This window comes from Camelus bactrianus, chromosome 13, assembly GCF_048773025.1.
Source record: "Camelus bactrianus isolate YW-2024 breed Bactrian camel chromosome 13, ASM4877302v1, whole genome shotgun sequence".
Classification (NCBI taxonomy): Eukaryota; Metazoa; Chordata; class Mammalia; order Artiodactyla; family Camelidae; genus Camelus; species Camelus bactrianus.
Genome location: NC_133551.1, coordinates 71,475,332 through 71,501,366, shown reverse-complemented (window position 1 = coordinate 71,501,366; position 26,035 = coordinate 71,475,332). Strand labels below are relative to the sequence as shown.

Genomic DNA, 26,035 nt, shown 5'->3' with positions numbered 1-26,035 from the left:
TTAGTTTCAGTTGTACAGCAAAGTGATTCAGTTACACATATATATGTATACATATTCTTTTTCAGATTATTTTCCGTTATAGGTTATTACAAGATATTGATGTTTTGGGGGCTTTGAAGACCCACATCTATGAAGAGACCCTAAACAATTTCTTTTCTTTTCTTCATTCATTCATTCATTCACTCACTCACCAATGCGACCTCAGAAATAAGACCTTCTTTGGCTCAGAGATTCCTTTTACCTCCCAGGGACAAAAAGGCAGATTAAGTGAGTCCTTTTTTGCCGCATGGTGATGCGCCTTCTGCACTTCCAGCAGCCAGGAAGGTCTCGGCAGAGGTGTGGACGCCTCTGAACACTTTCCTCCCGGGCCTTGCCCACTCCAGGCTCAGACCCTCACGCCCACGTCGTTGGGGAAGGACTAATGAAATCTTAAGCCCTGAGATTTGCTGAGGGCTTATCTCGGAGCTGTTCTAAGTGCACTACAGGTAACTATGTCATTAACCCGTGCAAGAACCAATAAAGAGAGGTCGGTATAATCCTTACTTTTGCAGCGAGGAAACTAAGGCTAACGTTTATTGATACCATCAAACCTTGGCGCGGAGTCTAGGGTCTAGAAATTGTTGCCTCGCTCCCGTCTCCCTTCCTTTTCCAGGTCGGGATGAAGCCCCCTTAAGAAGGGAGGGGAGAAGGCGGCGGCGGAGGGACCCGGGAGCCGCAGGCACAGGCCGAAGGGAGCTGCCTGGACTCGGGAGGCCGCGGTTCGGGCAAGTCTGCAGGAAACCCTTCCCCCCGGCTGCGCGGCTCGGAGGGGGAGGGGGCGGCGCGACACCGCCTCCGGGGCGGGCCCAGTGCGTGGCAGCGGGATCGCCGGCCCCGTCGCGAAGTTTCCAGCCCGTGAGCGCCGCTGGACCGGCTGGACCTCCCAAGACCCCGGTCATGCGGCCCCTGCTGCTCCTGGCCCCGTTGGGCTGGCTGCTCCTGGCCGAAACGAAGGGCGATGCCAAGCCGGAGGGTGAGGGCCCCGGTCCCAGGGCGGAGAGGGAGATCCGGGGCGGGAGAGGGGATCATGGGCGGGAGCAGGGTAGGGGATCGCGGGTGGGAGGGCTGGTCTGGGGGGCTGCCATCGTTAGGACCGTCTGTACGCGAGGCCTGGACTTCCAAGGGCATCTGGGTTCAGGCTACTTGTCCACTGACTCGCTGGTGACTTGGACAAATCACTTCCCCTCGTAGGGTTGCGGTTCCCACATTCGTGCAGTTGAAGGGTTGAAACAGCCGGAGTTCCGTTCAGTAACCAGAGGGTCGATTAATAATAGCGTTCATAATAATAAGGACGATAGCTCCCATTTATGGAGCACTTGCTGTGGGTGAAGCATCAATCAAGCAGGATGGCAACCTTCCTAAGTGCATCCTTCTATTCCCATTTTCCAGCTGGGCAAACTGAGGCTCTAGAATTGATTCTCTTGCCTAACCTTAGCTTGTGGGCTTTGGAACCAGGATTCACACCTAAGTGTGTCTGGTTCCAGAGCCCACCTGGGAGCCTCTAGGCCTCACAACCATGAGGATGAGGGACCCCTTGGCTGGGCGGTGGGGTGGCTCACATGGAAGAACCATTTGTGCTTTTACCCCTGTCCTCTGTGGTCTGCTCTGCCCCTGCCAGGTAGGTCTTACTCTCTCCAGGTTTCACACGAGGAAACTGAGTCCTAGACAGGCTCAGTGATGGCCCAGGGTTGTCCAGCCTTGGAGTGGTGAGTCCCAGATCTGCTGGACTCCAGGTCTAGTGCCCCGTCTCCTACATCCCCAAGGCAGATTGGATTTCAAAGTGTGTCCCTCTCTCCTGAGCGGGGCCTACTCCCCAGCCCTCCCTGGGCCTCCTGCAAGGCCACCCAATGAGCATCTGGGAGCCCCAGGAGGGCATAGACCGTGGGCAGTCCCAGGGAAGCCACCCATTCCATGGCCCCCAGTTCCTCTTGCTTACCCTCCTAGAGAACCTGGGAGGAAGGCAGGGTAGCAGTTTAGCAGACCCTGTCCAAAGTCTAGCAGTGGTTTTCCCAGATGGATGACCCCTGATGCCAGGAAAAGGGATGGGAACCTCCATTTCTTGAGTACTTCCTTTCTGCCAGATTGTGCCGAAGGCCACATGTCTCTCATGGTGAAGCAGTGGTGCTTGATCTTGTGAGGCTTGGTGATCTAGCCTGCAAAACAGGGGTGATAATACCTCACTCCTAGAGCTCTTACAGGGATTCCGTGGGATGAGGCCTGTTGGTGAGAGTTCAGCTCAATGCCCAACCCATAGAGGCATTTTCTTGCTTGGGCCCAGCGCTGCCAGCTTTCCTGAAGTATCACAGCAGAGCAGTAAGACAGGTCAAAAAATCCAGTGAGGGAGGTACTAAGCACAGAGCTAGGCTGGTGGTGTATGCAAAGGGCCTGTGGTCGGTGTCCAGTTGCTGGCCTTTTTTCCCCCGGACCTCTATTCCCTCTGCATCTGTTGATGTGAGCTCCCTCCACCCCAGAGCATCCCAGGAGAGAAACTTCAGTTGCCCACGATGAAGTCCAGGGAGTTGGAGGGACCAAATTGACGACAAGGCTTCAGGTGCCCTGACTCCCAGCAGATGATGGGAAGGGACAGTAGACACAAGGCAGCCCCCACAGAGGGTGCAGGATTCAGGGTGTTGCCGAGAGAATCCAGGTAAAGCACCTAGTAGATAATCAGCATTCAGAGACAGCGTGTCCGCAGGCACAGGGCTCATGTCGGGCTGCTCTCAAGTTGAGCCCCTGTGCTTCCCTTGCTCTGTTCAGACCCTTTTGATACATAAAGAATCATTAGCCTCATTTTGCAAATGAGAAGACAGGCCCTAAAATGTTAAACACGGTCTCAGGTTGCCAAAGCCAGTTGGAGGTGGAGTCCTTGACTGGAACTCAGACCCTCTGCGCATTCATGCAGACCCCTGCCTCTGGATGGGGGCGGTTGTTGCCCAGAGATGCTGCCTGTGGGCGTCTGCCTGACTCTCCCAGACCTGACTGCTTGGGACCCCTCAGCCTGCTGGCCAAGAAGAGAGAGTAGGATGGTAGTTTTCCCGGAGGTCTTGCCCAAGCTGCCCACTGGTGTCAGGAAAGGGGCACCCCAGCTGCCCGTAGAGGCCAGATTCTTCCTTCCCCTGGCTGCACCAGGATGCCCAGTCCAGCATCAGGTGGCTGGGATGGGGCTGACGAGGATTCCACTGGGGCAGGTGCAGGGATGGTGCCATGTGTCCCTTAGGGGCAGAGCAAGGCCTGGAGTGGGGCAGGGGTTTGCTGTGGAGTCTTGGGGGGTGTGGTGGGTGGAGATACTTTCAGTGGCTTGTGCACCCTCATCCAAACACCCAGGATTCGGTACATGGAGAGAAAGATGGACAGCTCTCACTTTCTGGGGGCTCCCAATCTGAGGGGGGGATACAGAGCTCCTCACCCAAGTGGATGCCCAGTCTAGTGGGGGAGATGCAACCCTCTGCTCCCAGAGAGCCCTGTGCCTGATGGAGGAGACATTGCCCTGTTTCATGGTAGCCCCCAGACTACTATGATGGACAGAAAAAGGCCTTCAATAAAGCAGCATCGGAACAAGCGAATTTCCACAGAGCTGAGGGGGTGGGAGAGTCCAGATGCCACATGGTTTTTTTCTCCCTTTTGTAGATGCTTTTAGCTGAGCCCCCACTCTCTGCCTGGGCTCACGCCTTTCTCTGCAGGACTCCATCTGCAGAAGGGGAGGGACCAGCCCGAGCCCAGTGTCTGCTGAGACCTGAGGCTCCCGGGATGGGGATGCCGGCGGGGCTTGGGTGGGGTCCCAGGTGCTGCTGCTCCACAGCAGGAAGTGGAGAGTCAGGGACACCCAGCTGGACGTGTGTGTGTCGGGAGAGGGGAGTCTGAGTGGGAGGCCAGACCTGGGGGAAGGAGGGTTGGCCCTGGCTCTGGGAATCCCCATCTCCTGGCATTCTGCCAGACCCTTGCCTGGCTTCTGTTCTAGCCCCTGGTGGGTGTGGGGGCTGGGGGAGGAGTTTCATTCATTCCCATCTCCCCGGAGAGCAGACCGGGTGTGTCATGACTACGCCTGAAGAGCCAAGGCCGCATGCTGACCATCAGCTCCCTGGCCTGGGCCGGTGCTGCTTGGGGAAGGAAGGAGGCGGCATCTGACCGAGCACAGCCGAACCAGGCCTAAGTCCTCAGCCTCATCTCAGGACCCCAGAGAGGTGTCTGCACTCCCCCCCAAGTTCCTGGCTCAGCCTCTCGCATCATTCTCTCTCCCAGGAAGGCGCTTCTCTCCATCCCTGCCCCCCCCAGGGCAGCACCTGCCCGTGCACAGCTCCCTCTATTAGGGGAGGGTCCCTATGACAAGAACCCCCCGTGGCCATCACGGCCAGGTGCTGTGCTAAGCCCTTCGCACACCTTAGCTCATTTAATCCTCACCCGAGTCTCTGGAGGAAGGTACTATTGTTATTACTCCCATTTCACAGATGAGGAAGCAGAGGCACAGAGAGGCTGAGTTACTTGCCCAGCAATCTCTCCTTGCCATTCCACTCTGCTGTCTGGTGTATCTCGGCTGACCCTGAATCATAGGTCATCCATCTGGGAAAACCACTGCTGGCCTTTGCACGGCAGGTCAGGAGGGCTGAGAGCCCCAGCCCAGGGCGGCCCGCTGGACCAGACAGAAAGCAGGTGGGCGGGGCCCTGGTGGGCAGGAACGAATCCTCCACGTTGACACCCTGTGGGCCTGTGAGCTGCCCAGAGCTCTGGCTGTGCGGTGAGTTGGGAAGAGACCTCACCGCGTGACTGGAGCCAGGTGCCCAAGCGGGAACGCCTGAAAGAAGGTGGCTGGAAATGCTGGATTCAGTCCGCAACTGGGATTCCCAGCATTCCAGGATGGGGAACAGGGAAGGAGTGAGGTTAAGGGCCTGGGCATTTGAAATTCCAGCTCATTCCCTTCTCACTTCCAGCTTCTATGACAGAGTATTTAGCCTCTCAGTGCCTCAGTTTCCTCACCTGTAGAAGGGGCGGGTAGAAATATCACCTACCGCAGAAGGTGTTGATGGTTAAATTCGATAATGAATATAACAAGTTTCACACAGTGTGTGGCAGCTGGTAAAGGCTTAACAGGTAAGAGTCACCTTCCCACAGTGCTCCTGAGGGCCAGGCAGTGCACACCAGGCCTAAGGCACACTCGGTCCCAGTCCTGGGGAGGGAGAGGGACACCAAGGAAATAGAGATGTGGGCCTGGCCTGGCAAAGGGAGAAGGAGCGGGTTTGTACTGGTACCTCGTCTGCTGGGTACATGGAGCCTGCACAGGCTGAGAACTGACCAGATAAGGAGATGAGATTAAGGAGGGCTTCCTGGAGGAGGTGGCCTAGGGCCTCTTCAGGGGAAGGAGCAAGTTTTGCAGTCAGGATGAGGGAATGGCTTCACTGAGGCAGTTCTTGGGGGTATTGAGAGATGCTGCCAGGGTCCCTTGGCAGAGGGGCCTGCCTTGAGTTCTCTTGCTATGAACCCCCTCCCAGGCCTCTGCATTGGAACCCAGAGTCAGAGGACTGGGGGTGGATTGGATCAGAGGTTTCCAAATGTGGCTGACATCAGAAATCACCAGGGAAATGTAGGAAAAATCCAGACTTCTGGGTCCATCCCAGGCTTTCTGGCCCTGGGGCTCGGGAGTCTGGATTTCACACCCTCTCCTGTGGTGCTGATATACAGCAGGGTTGGGACCCTCTGGCCTGGGTGACTTTGTGGGGTCCTTGGCCAGGAAGGTGGGTGTTGTGTTGCCCAGAGAACCCAGGATTTGTTAAGGCCCCATTGTGAGCACCTGGCAGGAAAACCAAGCAGAGACAGGCTGGGGAGGGGGAGCTGCAGGGGCATGTGGGAAGGGTCTGGCATGGCCTGTGGCACTCCCCTCCACTTCACTGGGCAGTCTCTCTAGACAGATGGAGACAGATGCCTGGCCACCATCCCAGGCCTCGGCAGTATGTGCAGAGGTTAAGAGAGGGGACGCCGGGTGCAGGCGTCTGTGTCCAAACACGGTGCTGCTGCTTCCTGGCTCCCTCGGGCAAATTACTCATCGTGTCTGAGCCTTGGCTTCCTAACTTCCTCTCCCCATCTGCCTGCCTTCAGGAGCCCTGATCCAATGGAGAATCCAGAATCTCATAGATGCACACGCTGGCTTTTTCCATCCATGAAATGTGACACTCTTCCTGTCCCCAGTAGCCCCTGTTGTCGACAAGAGGGCCTGAGTTGGAGCCCTGGCTCTCCTCACCTGGGGCAGACTTAACCATCCCGGCAGCAGTTGGGGGAGCCCTTCCCCAAGTGTGAGCAGCTCCCCTCTTTCCTGGACCCCAGGGTCAGATGGTGAGGCCACTCCTCTCCACACCTGCCTAGTGAACCCACCGCTTTCTGTTCCAGGTCTCCAGGCCCACCCCCAGCAGATTCTTGCCAATCCTGGCTGGGCCACCTGGCACCAGCCCCTGCTCTGGGACTGAGAGCCTGCCCCTCGGCTCAGCCAGCGCTGCCAGACTGGACCCCTTTGTTCTTTTAGCCCAGGCTTCTCCTGACTTCCTGGGGAGGTGGGCTTGGGAGGGCATTACCTGCCTGTGCTGGCCTGGCCACTTAGTGGCTCTCTTCACCCTGAAGAATGTTAAGTCCTGGACCCCAGGGAAGTAAGGCTCACCCAGTGAAACAATATGGGTGCTGCAAAGTGGAGTCTTGCCTCTGAGGGCAGGAGAGAGGTCAGGAGAAATCCGAGAAGGCTTCATAGAGGTGGTGGCAGGGAAGAAGTAACACTGGCCTTGGGACCTGGAAGACGGTTAGAGAATGGACAGAGAGGGGAAGCCCTGGCAGGAGGGAGGGGCCTGGCAAGGTGAGATTCTTGCCTGGAGGAGGGTCCACTCTGTGGAGGGAATGAGTATGTTACTAGGCCAATCAGCAAGAGCCTTGAATGCCAGAGCAAGGCATTTGCCTCTCACTAATCAGCACCAGTAATAGCTCTTAGCATGTGCCAGCATCCCAATAAAGATTTTACAGGCCCACTCTCATTGCATTTAATGCCAGCAGCCCTGGGAAGTAGGTACTGTTACTATCCCTATTTTACAAGGGGGAAACTGCAGCTGAGAAAGGTCAAAGACTTACCTTACCCAAGGTCACACAGTTGGTAAGGAGCAGAGCTAGGAGTTTAACCGGGCCAGCTTCAGAGCCTTTACTTCTCAGGGAACACAGCCTCAATGTGTGGTCTGGGAGGGGCTTCCCCAGGGCTTCCAGAGATGCCATCTGGGGAGTGCTTCCAGCAGGTTCTAGTGTAGAGATGAAACCACACTACAGAGCCCAGAGTAGTCCTTTGTTAAAAAGGTAGCAGGGCTGCTCTGACCAAAGGCCAGGATTTCAAGTCAGTTTCCACTCCAAGCCAACTCTTACTGGTTCTCACAGTTTGGGGAGAATCCAAGGCCAAGTGAGGCTTAGCAAGAAAGTCTGTTAGCAATTGATTAGCAATGTCTACCCTGAGTGCAGGCATGGAGAGTGGTGGTTGTCCCTGGGCTAATGTCTGATATTGGCCAGAGAGGTCCTGCTGGTGGTCAGCATTCAGAGCGAATCTTTTCCTCTGCTCCTGTGGGAGGCCAAAGACCCCTAAATCCAGAGAGACCAAGCCCCACAGTGCAAGGTGCAGACATCTCTGCTCTGTGTACTTCCTGCCATGTTGGTCAGTTACCAGGTAGACAGAGCCCTGAAGGAGATTGGGAGACCCAGGTTATGTCTCAGCTCTGTCATTAACCAGCTGAGCGATCTTAGGCACATCCCTTCCTACTTGGGCCTTGGGCCCTTGTCTGTAATGTTGACAGGATGACATATCCTGTGGGATTTGACACATCCCACTGGGCACACTGATCACTCCTGCTGTCATCTCTCTTCATCCTCCGTTCCGTTCACCATGCCCTCCTCTGTCCCTAGACAACCTTTTGGTCCTTACGGTGGCCACCAAGGAGACTGAGGGGTTCCGACGCTTCAAGCGCTCAGCCCAGTTCTTCAACTACAAGATCCAGGTAAGGGGCTCCCCAGGCGGGGTAGAGATAGCCAAGGGGTGGTGGAAGAGTCCAGGAGCTGGGTGTCTGCCTTTCCCAAACTGACCTGGGGCCACAGGGAAAGCTGGAAAAGCAAGATGGGAAGAACATAAGCAAAATCTCCGAGGTACTGGAGATGGAGGGTGTGGGAAGGTGAGACTGGAGAGAGATGTGGGAGTGCTCATGTTAGTCTGCATAGGACTGTCCTGGGGACATGTGGCTAGTTTAGAGGGTGGGACCTGGAGATCAGCATTTCTACAAATCCTCCCCCCAAGTGATTCTGGGTTGCCCTAGTGTCCTGTGGGGCTGAGCCTTGCAGGGAGACATTCCTCCATTTAGCTAAGTGTGCTGCGTGTGTCAAGTACAGTGGTGGGTGGGCACTGGGGTCAGAATGATGGACAAGACAGATGATGGCACTGCCTACACAGCTTGCAATTTGGTGGCTTTGAGACAGAAAGAAAGTATATTTGTTCACATGAATGAGGGTTTGAAGCTGAGGGCTGCTTCAGGCATAGCTGGATCTAGGAGTCCAAGCAGCATGGTAAAGGCTTTGTCTTTCCCCCTCTAGGCCCTGTTTGTTTTTATTTGCAGACATGCTCTCTCTACATGGTGGCGTGATGACCAACAGCCCCAAACCCACATGTCGCAGACCCACATGCCCCAGCTTCTCAACCTCAGACCAAGAAAGCCTTTCCTTAGTTTTAACAGAACAGTCCCAGGGAAGACTCTGATTGGCCATACTTGGGTCACATGCTCAAGCTCACGGCTGTGGGAGAGAGATGGGGACACTCTGACTGGTCAGCTGTGATTACATGACCGCACCAGGAGCCTGTTCAGTCTCACACACATCCTCGAATGGTTTCCCCATGGGAAGGGGAGGAGGGGCTGGACAGACGGAAGCAAAGATGTTCACAGCCCAGGTGGGGGTGGAAATATAGCTGGCCAGATTTTTCCTTTACCAAAAGCCCATGTTAAGGGGCCTTTCTCTGCAGGCACTGGGCCTAGGGGAGGACTGGCATGGCGAGAAGGAGGCATCGGCAGGCGGAGGGCTGAAGGTTCGGCTGCTGAAGAAAGCCCTGGAGAAGCACGCAGACAAGGAGAACCTGGTCATTCTCTTCACAGACAGGTAGGCGGCTGGGGGCTTCCTGGACTGGGCCCTTCAGCTGAGAGATAGAATATTCTAGAATGAGGCCCTCCCAGGACATGAGCGATGAGGGAGGATCACTCTAGCTAAGGGTGCCTACAGTTTTAAGAGGCCTGTAAACCCCAGAAAAGACCCTCTGGTGTGGCCCATTCCTAATCTTCATAAAAAGATGGGTTGGGGGGCCTGCCCAAGTGTGGTGAGCTGTGCTTTGAGTGTGAGACAGGCATGGATTTTGGGGACCATCTCTCTGCCCAGGGAGTGGGTGGAAATGTGGCTGGCAGGGCAGAGATGACAGGGCAGATCTGTGTCCCAGATGTGGCCCAGGGCTGGCGTGGGAGGTTTGGAAGAGCCTTGATCTGGGTCTCCTGACTGTGCCCTCCCTGAGCCACTGCTCACCTCGGCCCCACCCCGTCTTCTCCCGGCTCTGGCCACAGCTACGACGTGGTCTTTGCCTCGGGGCCCCGAGAGCTCCTGAAGAAGTTCCGGCAGGCCAGAAGCCAAGTGGTCTTCTCCGCCGAGGAGCTCATCTACCCGGACCGCAGGCTGGAGGCCAAGTACCCGGTGGTGTCCGACGGCAAGAGGTTCCTGGGCTCTGGAGGTGCGGAGCCTGGGTGCAGAGTGGGTGGGGGGGCTGGGCAGACTCCAGCGGGGTCCATCCACTGCCTTTGTGAGGATCCCCCCTTGCTTGACATCCTGTGTCTAACTGGTCCTGCACAGTGTCCTCAGTAGAACTCCTGATTTTCTAACCCTTACATCTACTCCCCTGCGACCTTCCATATCTCATTAAACAGCCCTCTGTCTGCACAGGGCAAAACAGGGAGTCACCCCTGATTCCTCCGTTGCCTTCCCCCCACCAATTTGAAAGATCTCTGGAATCTGCCCTCTCATGTCCACACCCACTGCCACCGCCTCACATGGCCCCTGGCATTGGCAGTCGTTCCTAACTGCTCTGCCAGCCTCCATCCTCACCCCCTTACCCCTTTCCAGTCCATGTCCACCCAGCAGCCAGGTGCGAGTCCACACACCTCACTCAGTGGCTTCCCAGTGCACAGAGAATAAAATCCCTATTTTACTCTGGATTCCTCTGTGCGGCCACGGAAGGGGGATCCGCCCCCAGCAGCCACGTTTCCCCATTGGCCGAGAGAGTCAGTGCAATCCAGATGGCCTGGCCCTGGCCCAGGGGTGGGGTGTCCCCTGAGCCAGGGCCCTCCCTCACTGCCACCTTCTCCCTTCTCTCTTCTCTCTCCGTTCTGCACTGTAGCCAGGGAGCTGTGTGGGCTCTACCCTCTAAACCCTCCTGTACTGTGTGACCTTGGCCCAGCCTCTTTCCTTCTCTGGGTCAAATTTCCCAGATAACTGCAGAAATGGGACTCCAAGCCTATGTCCCACCAGCCCTGCTCCTCTGGGCTCCTAGTCTAATTCTTTATTCACCTGTGTGGTGCCCAGGACCTGAGCTGGCGCAGCTTAATGGGTACCATTGATTTTTCTCTCTGGGCTCAGTGGGAACTTGTCACCAAGTGGCATTAACTGGCAGGCTGTTTCCAGCCTATAGACATTGCCTCCCCTCAATCCAGGAGGACTTCTGAGAGGAGACAGGGCTTCTGCGTAAAGAATGGAAGGTAGATGGGGTAGAGGCTGGGAAGAGGCCCCTGGCTTAGGGGCCAGAAGCTAAGTATCTGTTTCTTTGTGTCCCCTGACCCCTAGGCTTCATTGGTTATGCCCCTAACCTCAGCAAACTGGTGGCTGAGTGGGAGGGTCAGGACAGCGACAGCGACCAGCTCTTCTACACCAGGATCTTCTTGGACCCAGAGAAGAGGGTGAGAGGCAGGGGTGTGCGGCTGAGGAGTAGGGGTGGGGCTGGACCAGACTGCACTGGGAGCAGCCCTCCTAAGCCTGACCCCCAGGTTGGGCATTGATATTTCATTTATCTATTCTTCCATGCACTCATTTACTCAGCAGGTATTTATCAAGTGTCTGTTGTGTGTGAGGTACTGTCAGCTGTAGGGCAGGGATATGGCGGTGAACAAGACAGCTGGGCTCTCTGCCCCCTCGAGTAGGGGAAACAGAATTTACAGCCTCATGTCAAGTGGTGATGAAAAGGAACTGACAGGCTGAGCTGCTCCTGTCCCACCCTGCCTGAGGGGTTCCTGGGGGCTGATGAGATCTTGGCTGGACCTGGGCCCCAGAAGCCAGGCATCTGAGCCTGTCTTGAGGCAAGGATCATTGAGGGGACTGGAGGTGGTAGACCAGTGTACCCAAATCCAGCCAGTGTTCTCTGGGCAGGCAGGAGAAATTTAGGGAGCCCTCAGGGGTCAGTATTTCTGGATTCTGCCCTGCTAACCACCCACCCCAACCTCCATCTATACTTTTGCTGTGTGACCTAGGGAAAGTCACTTCCCCTCTCTGGGCCTCGGCTTTTATTATCCATGAAATAATGAAGTAAAGCGGTTGCCTGTGCAGTGGTAGCTATGAACTTGATCTTTTTGTTGACTCAGTCCTTCCTCCTCCTTCCCCTTTGCCTCCAGTCCCATGGCTAGCAGAAGCCCACAGTCTAAAATATAAAAGTGGAGCTACTCCCTATGGGATGAGCACTGGGCCTAGAGTCCCACTTGCCCTTCGTCAGCCTGGCCTAGGGCTCCATGAGACACAGTCCGATCTCAAGAGGCAGCATTGTGCAGCGAACATGGACCTCAGGACCAGGCTACCTGGGTATAAATGCCAGTTTAGCCAGTTACTAGCTGTGTGACTCTGGGCAAGCTACTCAACCTCTCTGTGCTTTGTTTTTGAATCTGTAAAATGCAGTGATGATAGTACTTTCTCATAAGGATGTTGTGTAGATTCGATTAATTAAAGTATGTGGAATACTTAGAATAAGTGATTGGCACAGAGTAATTACTAGCCAGGCATTTGTTATGATTACAGCGCTTGTTGTTGTAGCTGAAACAGCTGTTTCCTTAGATTCCTTCCAGTTCTGAGAGTCCCTGGTTCCGTGAATAGAGCCACTAGACCAGTAGACCCCAGGGGCTTGGCCACGGGCTGGCCTTCCCAAGGCTCCCCGCTGCCTTTAGGTGACAGGGCAAAGTGGGTGTGGGGAGAGGAAGTGGCAGGAGTAAGAGGGCGCGCTCCCCATCCTACTCTTACTGTGACCCCACAGCTTCTACTTAGGGTTGGGGCCCTTTTTCCTGCAGGAGCGGATCAATATCACCCTGGACCACCGCTGCCGTATCTTCCAGAATCTGGATGGAGCTTTGGGTGAGTAGCCCCCACGAAGAGGGGGATCTTGAGAGGTTGGTAGAAAAGAGATGAGGATTCCAGGCAGGGCCTGAGCCAAGGAGGTTCCTCGTCTCCGGGTCCCCAGAGACCACCTGGATGTCCTGGAGGCAGAGCTGTGTCTCTCTGGGGGTGGAGAAAGGAAGACCAAGAGGTCAGTCCAGGGCACCAGGCAAGGAGGCAGCTGCTCAGCCTGGGAGGAGCTGAGTGGTGCACTCACAGGTACCCGCCCCCTGCCCTGCATCCCTGGTCCTTACAGATGAGCCTGCTTCACCTCCTTCCCCTGTCCTGCCATCTCCCAGGGCTGGGGCAGGGGGTTGATGAGTGACTTGGGAAGCAGAGAGGCCCCTTGGCCCTTGAGACCACAATGTTCTTGTCCTGGTCCCAAGTCCGTAGCTGGTGACGACATTGCTTTGCCACTCTCTTGTTGGGTGACCTCAGGCAAGACACACACACATCCCTCGGACCTGTTTTCCCATCTTTAGGAAAGAGAAGTTGATTGGTGTTTTCATGGGGTCAGTGGACCCCTTTGAGCACCTGAAGACACTCTGGCTACCCTCCTGGGAAGCTGCGGAAGCATCGCACCCTTTGGCCTATAGGTTCTGGGAGTTGGTGAATCTCTGTTAAGAAGCTGAGTCCAGATCACTTCTTGGAAGGGCCAGGAGCTTGCACAGAGGGGCTCCTTTTACTTGAGCACCCACCACAAAAGGCCTCCCTCCCCAGCATCTTCTCAAGCCTCTGGGAAAACGCCCTTCTCTGCTAATTTTATGATTGTCGAACAAAGCAGCTTCCTACCCGCACTCTTACGTGCAGACTAACTGGGTCAGAGCTTGGGTATTGAGACCCCACTGCAGGGGCTCCCTCCACAAGGGCAGGAATTGTCCCTGCCCTGCCCGGGCCTCCCCGTGGGGCTGAGCTGTACCTGGAGCTGGGATGGTTCAGGTCTTCACTTGCTCTCATCCCCTGCTTCCAGATCTAATAAGGAATCACAACAAACAATGGGGGTTGCCTTGGATTCTGTGCTCGCCATGTGCCAGGCATGGTGCTAAGTGCTCACTGGACACAGAATCCTCCCACTCTGGCCCCCATTTTACAGATGAGGAAACTGAGGCTCAGAGCCGTGAAGTGACTACGCTGGGGCCACGCCCTATTCACTGGGGGAGAGCTGGGATTTGAGTCCAGTCTGTCAGCCTGTGGACCTGATGCTGACAGGTCTGTGCTTGTCTGACCCCCAGATGAGGTCGTACTCAAGTTTGAAATGGGACAAGTGAGAGCGAGGAACCTGGCCTACGACACCCTCCCGGTCCTGATTCATGGCAATGGGCCCACCAAGGTACAGAGGGGCTCCAGCCCCCCAGGAGAGTGGGAAGCAGGCGGTTAGGAGCACACCTGACTGTGCTCTCAGTGTGACCCCACAGCCTCTCCTTGGGGTCAGGGCCACCCTCCTGGGACCTGCTGCCAGATCACTGCTTCTGACCTCACATCTGAACTGAGCATGGCACCTTCTCTTTTTATCGTGGTGGTCCATGATGCCCTGTCCATCTCTGCTGACCACAGAAGAGGCTGTTGTCCCCACCCAGTCCAAAGCTGGGCTGCCCTGAGTCATCCGTACTCTGTCACCCCGGGGCAGACTAGTTTCTACATTCAACAAACATTTATTGAATGTTTGCACCGGGGCATGAGGCATAGGCAGCCTCGAACAGGACAGACAGTTCCCTGTGCTCCTGGGGCTCCAGAAGGGGCCAGGGTGCAGCCAGACCTAACCTGCCCCTGGGGAGCTGGCCCCCTGGATCCTGGCACACATCTCCGAGTGTGGTCCTTAACCACCCTCATCAGAATCACGTGGGCGGAAGGAGAAGGGGAGCATCTTAAAATGCAGATTTCCTGACACCACCCAAGAGCTGCTCAGTTGGAATATCTGAGGGGTTGGTGCCCAGGAATCTGCATTTTACAAGCTCCGAGGAGATCCAAAGATGCAGAAGCACCAGAGCGCTGAGTCCTCCCTCGGCCCTCGCTCAGAGCAGCTTTGGTGATCACCGGGGGGACGAACACGCTCCCCAGGACCCACCCAAAATAAAGCCACATTCCTGCCCACTTAGGGGTGGCAGAAGGCTGGGGTTTGGGCACACCAGGGGCCTTGGGAGATGTGACTTGGTGGTTGCGGGGGTTGAGGGAGGCTGGCCTGGTTCTTCTCAGACCCCTCGTCTCCTGACAGCTGCAGCTGAACTACCTGGCCAACTACATCCCGCGCTTCTGGACCTTCGAGACGGGATGTGCCGTGTGTGACGAGGGCCTGCGCAGCCTCAAGGGCATCGGGGTAAGGCTGTTGGACACCGGGGGCTCCATCCCTTGGGGTGGGGGAGGTTGGAGGATTTTGGAAGAGACTCTGTTGTCCTCCCTGTCTGGGGTCCCATCCTCCTCCCCACCCAGGCACCTCCTCCTGGAAGCCTTCTCAGACCACACATGGCTCCAGCTCTCTCCGATGCCTAAGTTCCCGTTTCTTCTGCCTGGTCGCTCAGGCTCTCCTGCAGCCCTCTTCCCCATGACCCTTTCTCCTCATTTATGGCCCACTTCAAACTCTGTGCCAGCCCAGCTCTCCTGACAGTGTGCCATCAAGCAGTCCTTGCTCCAAGTCTGGGCTCACGCTGCTCCCTGCCCTGAGCAGGGACAGCTTCTTGTTGCTTCCCGACCAGTCCCTGCCTCTGTCCACCTGCACATCCTGCTCGGAGCGCGCCAGCCCAGGCCCCTTTCCTGCTAAGTCCACACGCCTCTGCTCTGGAGTCCTCAGGCCACCCTAGGGGCTCGGCTGTGGCGCAGTGGCCGGACATGGCCGGACTCCTGTGCCGCCCTCTCCCCACGCAGGATGAGGCTCTGCCCACGGTCCTGGTTGGCGTGTTCATCGAACAGCCCACGCCGTTCCTGTCCCTGTTCTTCCAGCGGCTCCTGCGCCTCCACTACCCCCGGAAACGGATGCGGCTTTTCATTCACAACCATGTGAGTAGCAGGCACTCGGTGGGGTCGCTCTGTGGCTTGGGCCAAGGGCATAGCCCCTCAAGATGCCCTGACTCCGCTGAGGAACTGACTGAACTGGGTTATCTGGGCCAAATGGAAGTGGGAATTGGGCTCTAGACCCAATCACGGGGTTGACTGTGGAGTCAGACTGGCTGGGTTTGAATCCCAACACCACTGCTTATATTGGCTGTGTGCCCTTGGGCATGTTACTCAACCTCTCTGGGCTTCAGTTTTCTCGTCTATTAGATAGGGTTAATAATAGTGCTGGCCACACAGAGCTGCTGCAAGGGTTAAACTGTTGACCTGTGAAGCACATGGAAGAGTGCCAGGTGCATAGGAAGCACATAGTAGGTACTTTTAGCCGATGTCATTCTCATTGTTTCCCCCAGTCTTTCCTAATTTGATCTTGTGATAGTCAAATTGGTTTTCATTCCTTGAGTACCTTCTGAGGAATCAGGGAGGGCCCTGAGGCCTGCTGCTCTGTGGGGAGCGGGCCTGGATTCAGCATTCCTAGCTCTGTCCCTTGTCGGCCTCTCCCTCCTAGCTGGGTAAAGTCCCACCTCTCAGCTTTTGCTAGGAGAAGCTAGGTATGCTCTCCAAACCCTTCCTGTCATCAAGGCTTCTTGTCTTCCATGGCGTTTTCTCAGCTGCCCCATCTAGGGTGACCCGTTTCTGAGACCTCTCGGTCCTGCCTGTCTGCACCCCACTCCTGGGGACCTGTGGTCCCGCACCCGGCTCTGCCTGTGTCACAGACGTTCACTCAGCTGTGCCACCTGGAAACCGGAGAAGGGTATAGGCCCTGCCCTTAGAGGCTCCCAGCTTCCCCGGAGACATCAAACCTCATGTCCACGAACTGTGACTTTGCGTAGGAATAGAGAACCGTTGCAGGTAGTCTTTGAGGACCTACTTTGTGCTATGTCTGACTTGTTGACGCCTGACAGTGACCCAGTGAGGGAGGCACGATCGCCCTCCCATTTTACAAGGGAGGAAACTGAAGCAGAAATAGGTGAAGTGACTTGTCCAAGGTTAAGCATCCAATCAGCAGAGCCAGGCTTCTCTCTGAACCCTGGGTTTGTTTCTGAACACCTTGCTCTTTCTGCTTTCCCAGGCAAGGGGCTCCTGGTATAAACTTGTTTTTCAAAGCATTATCTGAGGATCACCTGGAGAGTTTTATAGTAAAGCAGATCCCTGGGCCACACCCCAGATCAGCAGAATCACCAACTCTGGATGTGGGGCCTTCGGGGTTAGGGGTGCTATCCAGGTGACAGAAGTTCTTAAGAGGCCTCTGGGCCCGGCCTGGTCAGGGGAGGATGGTCAAAGCATGGCCAGGAAGGGCACTCCAGGCAGAAGGTCTGGTGTGGGCCAAGTTCTGGAGATAGGAAAGTAGGTGGCCAGGGATGTGCCAGGGATGATGGGGGCTGGGCAGCCTGCAGTAGTGGAAGGTGCCGTGGTCCCTGTGGTGGAGCTTCATCTTCACCCTCATCCCCCCCACCCCCAGGAGCAACACCACAAGGCTCAGGTGGAGCAGTTCCTGGCAGAGCATGGTGGCGAGTACCAGTCCATGAAACTGGTGGGCCCAGAGGTGCGGGTGGCGAACGCCGATGCCAGGAACATGGGCGCGTGAGTTGGCTGGGGGGCCATGGCTGGGGGGCCGTGGTATCAGGAGCACCAGGTGGGAAGATGGAAGTTCAGGAGGCTGTGTGGTCTCCAGCCCCTCTCTGGGCCTCTGTGTTCCTATCTGTCAAATGGGGAAAAGTCTGTCCTGCCAACCTCAGGACTCCTAGACGGAGCTAAGCAGTGTCCTTTGGGTTCAGGAAGCAGGAGAGAGAAAGAGGACTGGAGGGCCAGAGTAGATATATGTTGACAATTAAAGGAAAAAGTCTCTGATTTTTTTCCCTTTGTTATTAAAACAAACGGATAATTTGTGTTGACTGTAGAAGAGTTAGTACCGATCAGAGGTTAGCAAAACTTTCTGTAAAGGACTACATAGTAAATCTGTGTAAATTGGCTTTGTGAGCTCAGCCTCCACCACTCAAGCTCGGCCATTGCAGCATTAATGACCTGTGGCTGGGCTCCAGTAACATTTTATTTATTGACACTGAAATCTGAATTTCAGATGATGTTCACGTGACTTCTTGTGATTTATTTTTTCCCCAGCCATTTAAAAATGTAAAACCATTCTTAATTCATGAGCCATGTGAAATCAGCCAGGAGGCTGGATTTGGTCTGTGGACCATAGTTTGCTGAGCCCAGCACCAGATCAACAAAAAGAATATCGATTTTTAAGGCTTTTGGTCCAAGTTACCAAACTGCCCTCCAGAAAGGCAGAACCAGTTTACCCATGGCCCTGGGCAGTCTAGGGGCCTGTCTGTGGGCCTGCTCTCCCCAGTACCAAGGTTTTCAGGGCACTTAATAACCAGTGTCCAGGCTCTGAGTCTTTGTTTTGACAGCCTAGCAGCCCAGGGGTTGGGTCTCAGAGTTGGGAGGGACCTTCGAGGCAGCTGGCCCCAGCCCGCACCAGGCCAGCCTGAGTTCTCTAAAGACCGTTGGCTGGTACCTGGTGTTCATAGATATGGGTGGCGGTGGAGAGTGCAGGGTAGCTCTGGGATCCTGGGTGGAGAGGCTGCCCAGAGCCCCAGCCCCGCTGACCCTGCGACCCCTGCCTGCAGGGACTTGTGCCGGCAGGACCGTGGCTGCACCTACTACTTCAGCGTGGATGCCGACGTTGCCCTAACTGAGCCCAAAACCCTGCGACTGCTGATCGAGCAGAACAAGTGAGGCTGTGGGTGGGCTGCAGCCAGGCCTCCGGGCCCCAGCACCGCTCAGGATAGGCCTGGGCCCAGGCCCGGGGTGCGAGCCCTTCACCTGCCTTTCCTCTCCTCCTCCGCTTTGGCCTCACCTATTACCTGGGGCTCAAGCTGGCCTGGCTACCTTGTCTTGGTTTGGTCCACGATGTTCCCCACCTCCTGGCTACAAGCCCCAAGCCGTCACTCCCCCCACCTCCTGTAACCCTTCCCCTGCTTTCCTGGTTGCCCTATGGGAGGGAGCGGACCCTGCTCCAGGCCCTGCCCCAGGGAGGTGCTTGCAGGATGAAGGCTCTCTCCTCCCCTTCCCCATACCTAGATCTGCCCCAAACTCTGTGGGCAGAGGGGCTCCCACTGAGATGCTCCCTTCCTCAGGAACGTCATCGCCCCATTGATGACCCGCCACGGGAGGCTGTGGTCAAACTTCTGGGGGGCGCTGAGTGCAGATGGCTATTACGCCCGCTCCGAGGACTACGTGGACATCGTGCAGGGGCGGCGTGTGTGAGTACCAGCAGGATTGGAGCACCCTTCATCTGTCTTCCTCCTGGCTTTGAAGCACCACCCTCCCTAGTATTCCCGTCTTTGTTGCCCTCAAATTCCTCTGAACTGAAGCAAGAAAGACTGCAGTCAGACGCACAGAAGGACTTCCTGACAATTATCCTGGGTCCATGTGTTGAGGGTAGTAGGGGAAGCAAATCAGTACTGTCCTATCCTCCCAGCCTGTGACTTTCCCCTCCCTCTGACCCCTGACTCCCACCCTATGACCCCCTCACCGTCACCCACGTCACCCTCCACCTTGCTTTCTCTCCCTTAGCGGGGTCTGGAACGTGCCCTACATCTCGAACATCTACCTGATCAAGGGCAGTGCCCTGCGGGCTGAGCTGCAGCAGACAGACCTATTCCATCACAGGAAGCTGGACCCTGACATGTCCTTCTGTGCCAACGTCCGGCAGCAGGTCAGCCTGGGCTGTCAGAGGAGGCCCCATTGATGGGGAGGATGGGCTACTTGTCGCCATAGGCCCTGGAGCTTCTGAGATCTTAGCAGGGATGCTCAAAGGCTGCCAGGCCCTGGTGGGAGCACTTGGGGCACCGGGCATCAGGGCTGTCCTCGGCGTCTGTGGGAACATGTTAGCGGACCCAGTTTTCACATCATCTCTTTTATTTACATTTTTTGACAGAGCCTAAAGAAAACTAAACTTTCTACCTAAAACTAAATTCTCTGCCTTTTCTCCAAGTAATGTGCCCAAAAGATACCCTTACCCTATCCCTGGGCCCCACCCTGTGTTATTTTGTGGTTATTTTGATTGATTGATTGATTAATCGTATTTTAAATGTGGCAGCAGGATGGTGTTTCCCCTGTGCCCACAACTACAACTCCAGAATCAGAACGCCATCCTTTTCTTTTGCACGTTCATTCTTTCATTCCTGTTCAGTCCTCTAGGAAGCCTTCCCTGATGGCACCCCCATTGTCAGGCCTGGGCCAGGCACTGGGGAGATGGGGTGACCCACACCCAGTTCCCTGATCTTATGAACTCGAATGTGGTAGGCAGAGGAGGCTGTGGTCCTTCCTGACCCCCAGGGGGGTGTCCTGGGTGGGGGGAAGCTTTCTTCCATCCGGCCTGCTCTCCCCAGGATGTGTTCATGTTCCTGACCAACCGGCATGCCTTCGGCCATCTGCTCTCCCTGGACAGCTACCAGACCACCCACCTCCACAACGACCTCTGGGAAGTGTTCAGCAACCCCGAGGTGAGGCCCTGGGTGGGTGGGCATGGGTGGGAGCTGAAGGGACTGCAGTGATCCTGTGGCCTGAGGTGCATCCCTCTCAGAGCACGACCATGGCTGGTACCCCATGGGCCCCCTGCTTCCCTCCGCCCAGGGGCGCTTGTAAGGCAGGACTTGTAGGGAGAGGGGAGAGTCTCCAGAGGCAGCGCCATCTGGTGGAGGAGGGACCGGGAGTCAGAGGCTTAGGTCTGTGGCCCAAAAGCTGTGACTTAGTTGAGACTCTCCACCTTTGGGGCCTCGGTTTTCTTAGCTCTAAAATGGATACACTGCCCTAGCCTGCCTCACCTCCGAGGGTGATGTGATGATCAGGGGAGAGCAGAGTGGTGACATTGTGCTGATGTGGATGTGGGCACATACCTGCAGGCAGACCTGTACACACCTGCACACCTGTATACACACACGTGCAAACACCCCCTCCTGTGGGCACACTGTGCCCAAACGGCTGGCATGACCCAGTGGGCATAGGCACATACCAGCTCCTCCAGGCACGCGTGCACCCACCCACACTGCATGGGGCTGGGGGCGGGCAGAACCCTCTCTTGGAGCAGCCCATGCAGCAGAACAAGGGGTGAGCCCCGCTGGTCCAGGCCTGGCCTGAGGACCCCAGCTCCCGACCTTTCCCGCAGGACTGGAAGGAGAAGTACATCCACGAGAACTACACCAAGGCCCTGGCGGGGAAGCTGGTGGAGACGGTAAGGGCTGGGCGCCCTGCAGGGGATGGGAGCTGGCTGGCCTGGAGGGGGAGGAGGCGCCTTTCTGTGCTCTGGCAGTGCTTGGGGCGAGGGACTGGGCAGTGGGGTGGCCCCCTCCCCCTGTTGGCACGTTCCAGCTGGAGCCTGCAGGGGTCTTGGGGGCCTGACGCTCTTTGCTGGCTGGCGCAGGAAAGAGGAAAATGTCCCCAGACATCATCTCAACTGGACCATGGCCAGGAGTGAGAAGCAAGTGCTTCTCTGCTTCCCCTGGAGCCTCTGCTCCCTTGACACACACATCCCATTCCTGGCCCCAGCCCTGGCAGCTCTGTGACCTTGGCTGAGAAGGGCCGGCTCTGAGCTCTGCCCCTTCCTCCCTTTGGCTCACTGAGCCCCTGCTCAAGCTCCCTGGAGACACTTGTGGGGCACTCGGAGGACTCACAGGCCTGGGTGTGGGACTGGGGATAGACCACACGAGGGGTCTTGCCTGCAGTGGGTTCTGTGGACACCCATGGGGGCAGGGGGAGGATGTGGTGGTGCCACTCTGGACCCTGTGACTGAGTCCCCACCCTCTCCAGCCTTGCCCGGATGTCTACTGGTTCCCCATCTTCACGGAGACGGCCTGTGACGAGCTGGTGGAGGAGATGGAGCACTACGGCCAGTGGTCTCTGGGAGATAACAAGGTGGGAGCCCCGGACGCCTAGACTGGGACGGTGGGGAGGCTGCCCCTCCACCCATGCCCTGCTCTGGGCTCTTTTCCTGGCAAGCCAGCCAGACTCCCTGGGACTCTAGATGGGGGTGCTGGCAGGGGTGCCTGAGGCACTTAGGAGTAGAGGGATTGGAAAATGGGATGGAGTGTTGGTCCCTGAGCTGCCATTGCTGCTGGATGACTGAGCTGCCTTCATCTTAAGTTGCTAGGTGTCCAGTTCCTGATTTGTTATTAGAATGATTTAGCTTCCTCCCCCCAGCTGGGCGTGGAAATGGGAAAGGAACGAGCAAGTGTGGGATAAGGAAGAATTAGGAAGCGACATCAATGTCAAGTTCACCAGACAGCAGAACCAAGTGGCATGATGGATGTGAGAGGCAATCCAGTGCCTGAAAGAGCAATTCATACCTGCCCTCACCTTGGAAAGTTCAGGAACCATTTTTAAAGGCACATGCGCCCCTAGGCTGTGTACTTCGGAGCCTGGCTAGCCTTTGGGCTGGCAGCTGGTCTAAGCATGGTTCTAGTTACTGCCTGATCTACACACTTGGTGGCTGATCTCATCTCCAGAGCTCAGTACCTTGCATAGTCCACGTGTGGTGTCTGGTGAACCCTTGTGCTCCGGTGACCAGGCCCGCCCTGGGACACTAGTGCCCCAGCTAACGTGTGGCCCTTGTGCTGTGTAATGAATCACCACGAAGCATGTTTTATCAGCTTAGAACAGCACCCACTTCCCATCTTCCAGTTTCTGTGGGTTGGGAGTCCGGTAAGTCTTAGCTGGGTCCTCTGCTCAGGGTCTCACGAAGCTGTAGACATGGTGTCAGTGGGGATTGGGGTCTTATCTGAGGCTTGGGGGTTCCTTTTCCAAGCTCATGTAGCAGAACTCATTTCCTTGCAGCTGCAGAATTTCAGGCAGCTGGTTTCTTCCAGGCCAACAGGAGAGAGTCTCTCTCTTCAAGATCCTCCTTTAAAGGGCCCACCCGGGATAATCTCCCTTTTGATCGACCCAAAGCGAACACACAGGCTTCATTAATTAATTACATCTGCTGAACATCTCCACCCTTGTCCTGTAACCTAACCTTATCCCTCATATTGTTCACAGGTCAAAGGGAGGAGATTAGACAGAGGCTGTACACCAAGGGGCTGGGATTTGAGGGCAAGAGGGTCCATCTTAGAATTCTGCTTACCACACTCTCCGTGGTCACTTCCAGGACAACCGCATCCAGGGTGGCTACGAAAACGTGCCGACCATCGACATCCACATGAACCAGATCAGCTTCGAGCGGGAGTGGCACAAGTTCCTGGTGGAGTACATCGCCCCCATGACGGAGAAGCTCTACCCAGGCTACTACACCAGGGTGGGCGTGCCTGGGGTGCAGCCAGGATGAGGGCAGGGAGTGAGGGGTGAGGTGGGGGGCATTCCTGGCTTGGGGGAGAGGTCTGAATACTTGGTGTCAAAGAGTGAAGCCTCCTCCCATCAGGTGTGAGGTGGGGCCTTGGGAGGCAAGGCGTCTGGGGCACTGGGGAGCCACTCTGCCTCTGGCCTCTGACTCTCCCCTTGGCATCCTTCTCTGTGTACTTAAATCCTGCTTCATTGACTCCTAGGCCAGCCCACCAAACAAGCTCCTGGTCAGCTGGCCAGCGTGCCCAGTCCTGCCCTCGGCTTCTCTTCAGCTCCCTCACACGTGTATCCATTGACGCCTCTTTGGCTTTTGCACGCCTTCCCTCACTCAGTCACCTCCTTGTGTACACGGTTTTCTCCAAAAATCTGCTTTGAATGTGCCTGGGCCCTGCCCTCAAGGAATCACCAGCCAAAAAGGGTTGTGAGGATTAAGTTAATTTCTTCCTTCTTCCCCTCTCTTCTCCTCTCTCTCTTCCAACTCTTCCTTCACCTTCTCCCCTTCCTCCCCTCCCTGTCCTTCCCTTTCTCCGCACACTTTAATTGAGGCCCTTCTTTGTGCCAGGCACTGGAGAACACGGGGTAAGCAGACTTGCCCTCACGGCCGACATTCCAGCTAGTGGATGAGGGGCCCCTTCTGTGCACCCCCGCCTTTCCTGGCCTCCAGGGTCCGCTCTCTAAGCTGTCTGTCTTGTCCTGCTTCCTTGGCACAGGCGCAGTTCGACCTGGCCTTTGTTGTCCGCTACAAGCCTGACGAGCAGCCCTCTCTGATGCCACATCATGACGCGTCCACCTTCACCATCAACATCGCCCTGAACCGGGTCGGGGTGGATTACGAGGTGAGCAGGGGTCACCCTGGGCCAGAGGTGGGCAGAGGGGTGGGCTGTCTGGGGAGCAGCTCAGGGGTGGTTGAGGCAGAGGGGCCCAGAGAGAAAGGGTGTCAGGTCCATGGGGAAGGCTTCCTGGAAGGGGTGGGTTCAGAGCACAAGCTGGTGGGAGGGAGAGGGCTTGAGCCACAGCAGGGCAGGGGAACAGGACATCTGGGGCCAGACTGCCCGGACCTGGGTCCTGCCTGCCCCATCACCAGCTCTGTGTAATGGGTCAACAGGCACGTTTCTTAGCATCTCAGTTTCCTCATATCTTAGATGGGAAAGCCTAGAGTGCCCTCCATAGAATGGCTGTGACAATTACATGAGCTCATCCAGCTAACTGCTTACATAGATGCATATTAAGTACTCAAGGATTGATAGCTATTAGTAATAAAAAGTTTAGGGTTTTCCTCATTCTTGAAAGTAAGAAGGCAGCTTTGGGAATGTCAGTGCAGTGTTAGTCTAGGTGTGGGGCATAGGCTTGTGGCCAGATGGGAGGCCTGGGGAAACCAGGAAGACGTGAGGATGGATTGGGAGCAGTTCTGTGGGGCCTCAGGGCCCCAAGGAAGGCCTGTAGGTGTCATCGGCCAGCGAGCCAGTCATTCATTCATTCATTTACTCATTAAGCTACTATTTTCTAAGCTTTTTGGAACTCAGTCCTGGCACGGTGAAAGACACCAGTAAAAACACTGATCATTTTTAGAGAGTTTACAATGCATCAAGGGTTCATATAGGGGATGATTTTGCCTCTCCCCCAGGGGAACACTGGCAATATTCAAAGGCATTTCCGATTGTCACAACCATGGGGGTGCTACTGGCATCCAGTGGGTAGAGGCCAGGGATGCCCAGGACCACCCCCCATAAGAAAGAATTATCTGGCCCATGGTGGTGATAACTGTACAGCAGTTTGGATGTACTTAATACCACTGAACTGTACACTTAAAAATGGTTATGATGGTAAAGTTTATGTGGTGTGTATTTTACCACAATTAAAAAAAAAAAGAGAGAGACTTATCTGGCCCAAAATGTCCATAGTGCTGAGGTTGAGAAACGCAGCCCTAAGCTCTTACTTGTATCATCTCATTTAATTCTCACAATTAAATGTGCAGTTTAATTTTCCAGAAGGGGAAACTGAGGTTCAGGTTGGTCACAAAGTTAGTGAAAGATGTAGCCGACACTGGCCCAGTGCTGCTTGGCGCCCAGGCCGGTTCTCCTGGTCCCTTGCTCTTTGCGGAGGGTCTTCCTTACCTTAGGCATCTAGTGGCCGTCACTCCACAGGGCATCCCCAGGCAGGCTGTGCTGAGGGCTGCCTGGCTGCGATGGTTCAGAGGGAAGGATTGGTGGAGGGGGCAGTGTCCAATGGGGGAACTGGCACTTCCTGTGGGGGAATTGACACTTCCTGTCTCCCAGGGCGGAGGCTGTCGGTTCCTGCGCTACAACTGCTCCATCCGAGCCCCACGGAAGGGCTGGACCCTCATGCACCCTGGGCGACTCACGCACTACCACGAGGGGCTCCCCACCACCAAAGGCACCCGCTACATCGCCGTGTCCTTCGTCGATCCCTAATTGGCCAGGCCCAGCCACCTCGGACCTTTTCCTCTTCATCAACAACCACTGCCCAGCAGCCTCTGGGGCCTGGGGGTCCCAGGGAAGGGTCCAGCTGCCGGACTCTTGACCTCTCATTGCTCTTGGAGCCACCATCGGAGAGACTGGACCTGAGCCACAGACCAGAGGCGGAGCACACCTCCTGGGCTGGGGATTTCCTGGTGCTGTGGACGCAGCCCCGAGAGACAGTGTTCACTTTCACTGCTTTGTCGCAACTCATCCCTTCCCACCCATCTTCCTGGAAAACCCAGTCCCACTCTCTCTGCTTCTTCCAGGGGGCAACACTTGAGCAGAACAGGGGCTGACCCAGCTGCCCAGAGAGACTCCAGGGGTAAGAAGCCATGCCCTGGAGCTTCTCCCAGGTGGAGCTGCAGCCCCGGGGACTGCAGGATTGTCACCAAGACCTGGATCAGACTCAAGTCCCCATGCTGACTGAGGGACAGCTGAAGCCCCTTCCTTCCTGGCTCCTATCACGAGAGCAAAACTCTGTCCCTTGGAGACAGTGACTCAGAAAACCTCCCGGGAAACAGGAAATGCATTGATGCCACAGCTCCATCCTCTGCTGGACCTGTGCTGGGGGGTGGAGCAGGAAGCGCTGTGTCCTCACACTGCACTGCATCACCCTGTCCTGGGTGCCTCTGAAGAGAAGGACAGACAGTCAGAAACAGGAGAGTCTCTATTAAAGGTCATTCAAACCA

General features: G+C 56.0%; 1 protein-coding gene across 1 annotated transcript; it reads left to right on the top strand.

Moving 5' to 3' along the window:
* The first annotated feature begins 766 nt into the window (after positions 1–766).
* Positions 767–26,035, top strand: PLOD1 (procollagen-lysine,2-oxoglutarate 5-dioxygenase 1). Its single transcript, XM_010957787.3, has 19 exons — positions 767–1,012; positions 7,951–8,042; positions 9,053–9,186; positions 9,639–9,802; positions 10,909–11,021; positions 12,393–12,456; positions 13,710–13,807; positions 14,690–14,791; positions 15,337–15,468; positions 16,985–17,106; positions 18,156–18,260; positions 18,666–18,791; positions 19,105–19,246; positions 19,923–20,036; positions 20,699–20,764; positions 21,340–21,444; positions 22,676–22,822; positions 23,577–23,702; positions 25,143–26,035. The coding sequence occupies exons 1-19, from the start codon at positions 937–939 to the stop codon at positions 25,296–25,298; spliced, it is 2,184 nt and encodes a 727-aa protein (XP_010956089.2). The 5' UTR covers positions 767–936; the 3' UTR covers positions 25,299–26,035.

Bases quoted from the DNA above. Each gene is read 5' to 3' on its own strand.
- PLOD1 (XM_010957787.3), top strand. From the start codon at position 937: ATGCGGCCCCTGCTGCTCCTGGCCCCGTTGGGCTGGCTGCTCCTGGCC. The intron at 14,792-15,336 runs GTAAGGCTGTTG...CTCCCCACGCAG, and splicing joins GCAGCCTCAAGGGCATCGGG to GATGAGGCTCTGCCCACGGT. The intron at 20,037-20,698 runs GTGAGGCCCTGG...CCTTTCCCGCAG, and splicing joins AAGTGTTCAGCAACCCCGAG to GACTGGAAGGAGAAGTACAT.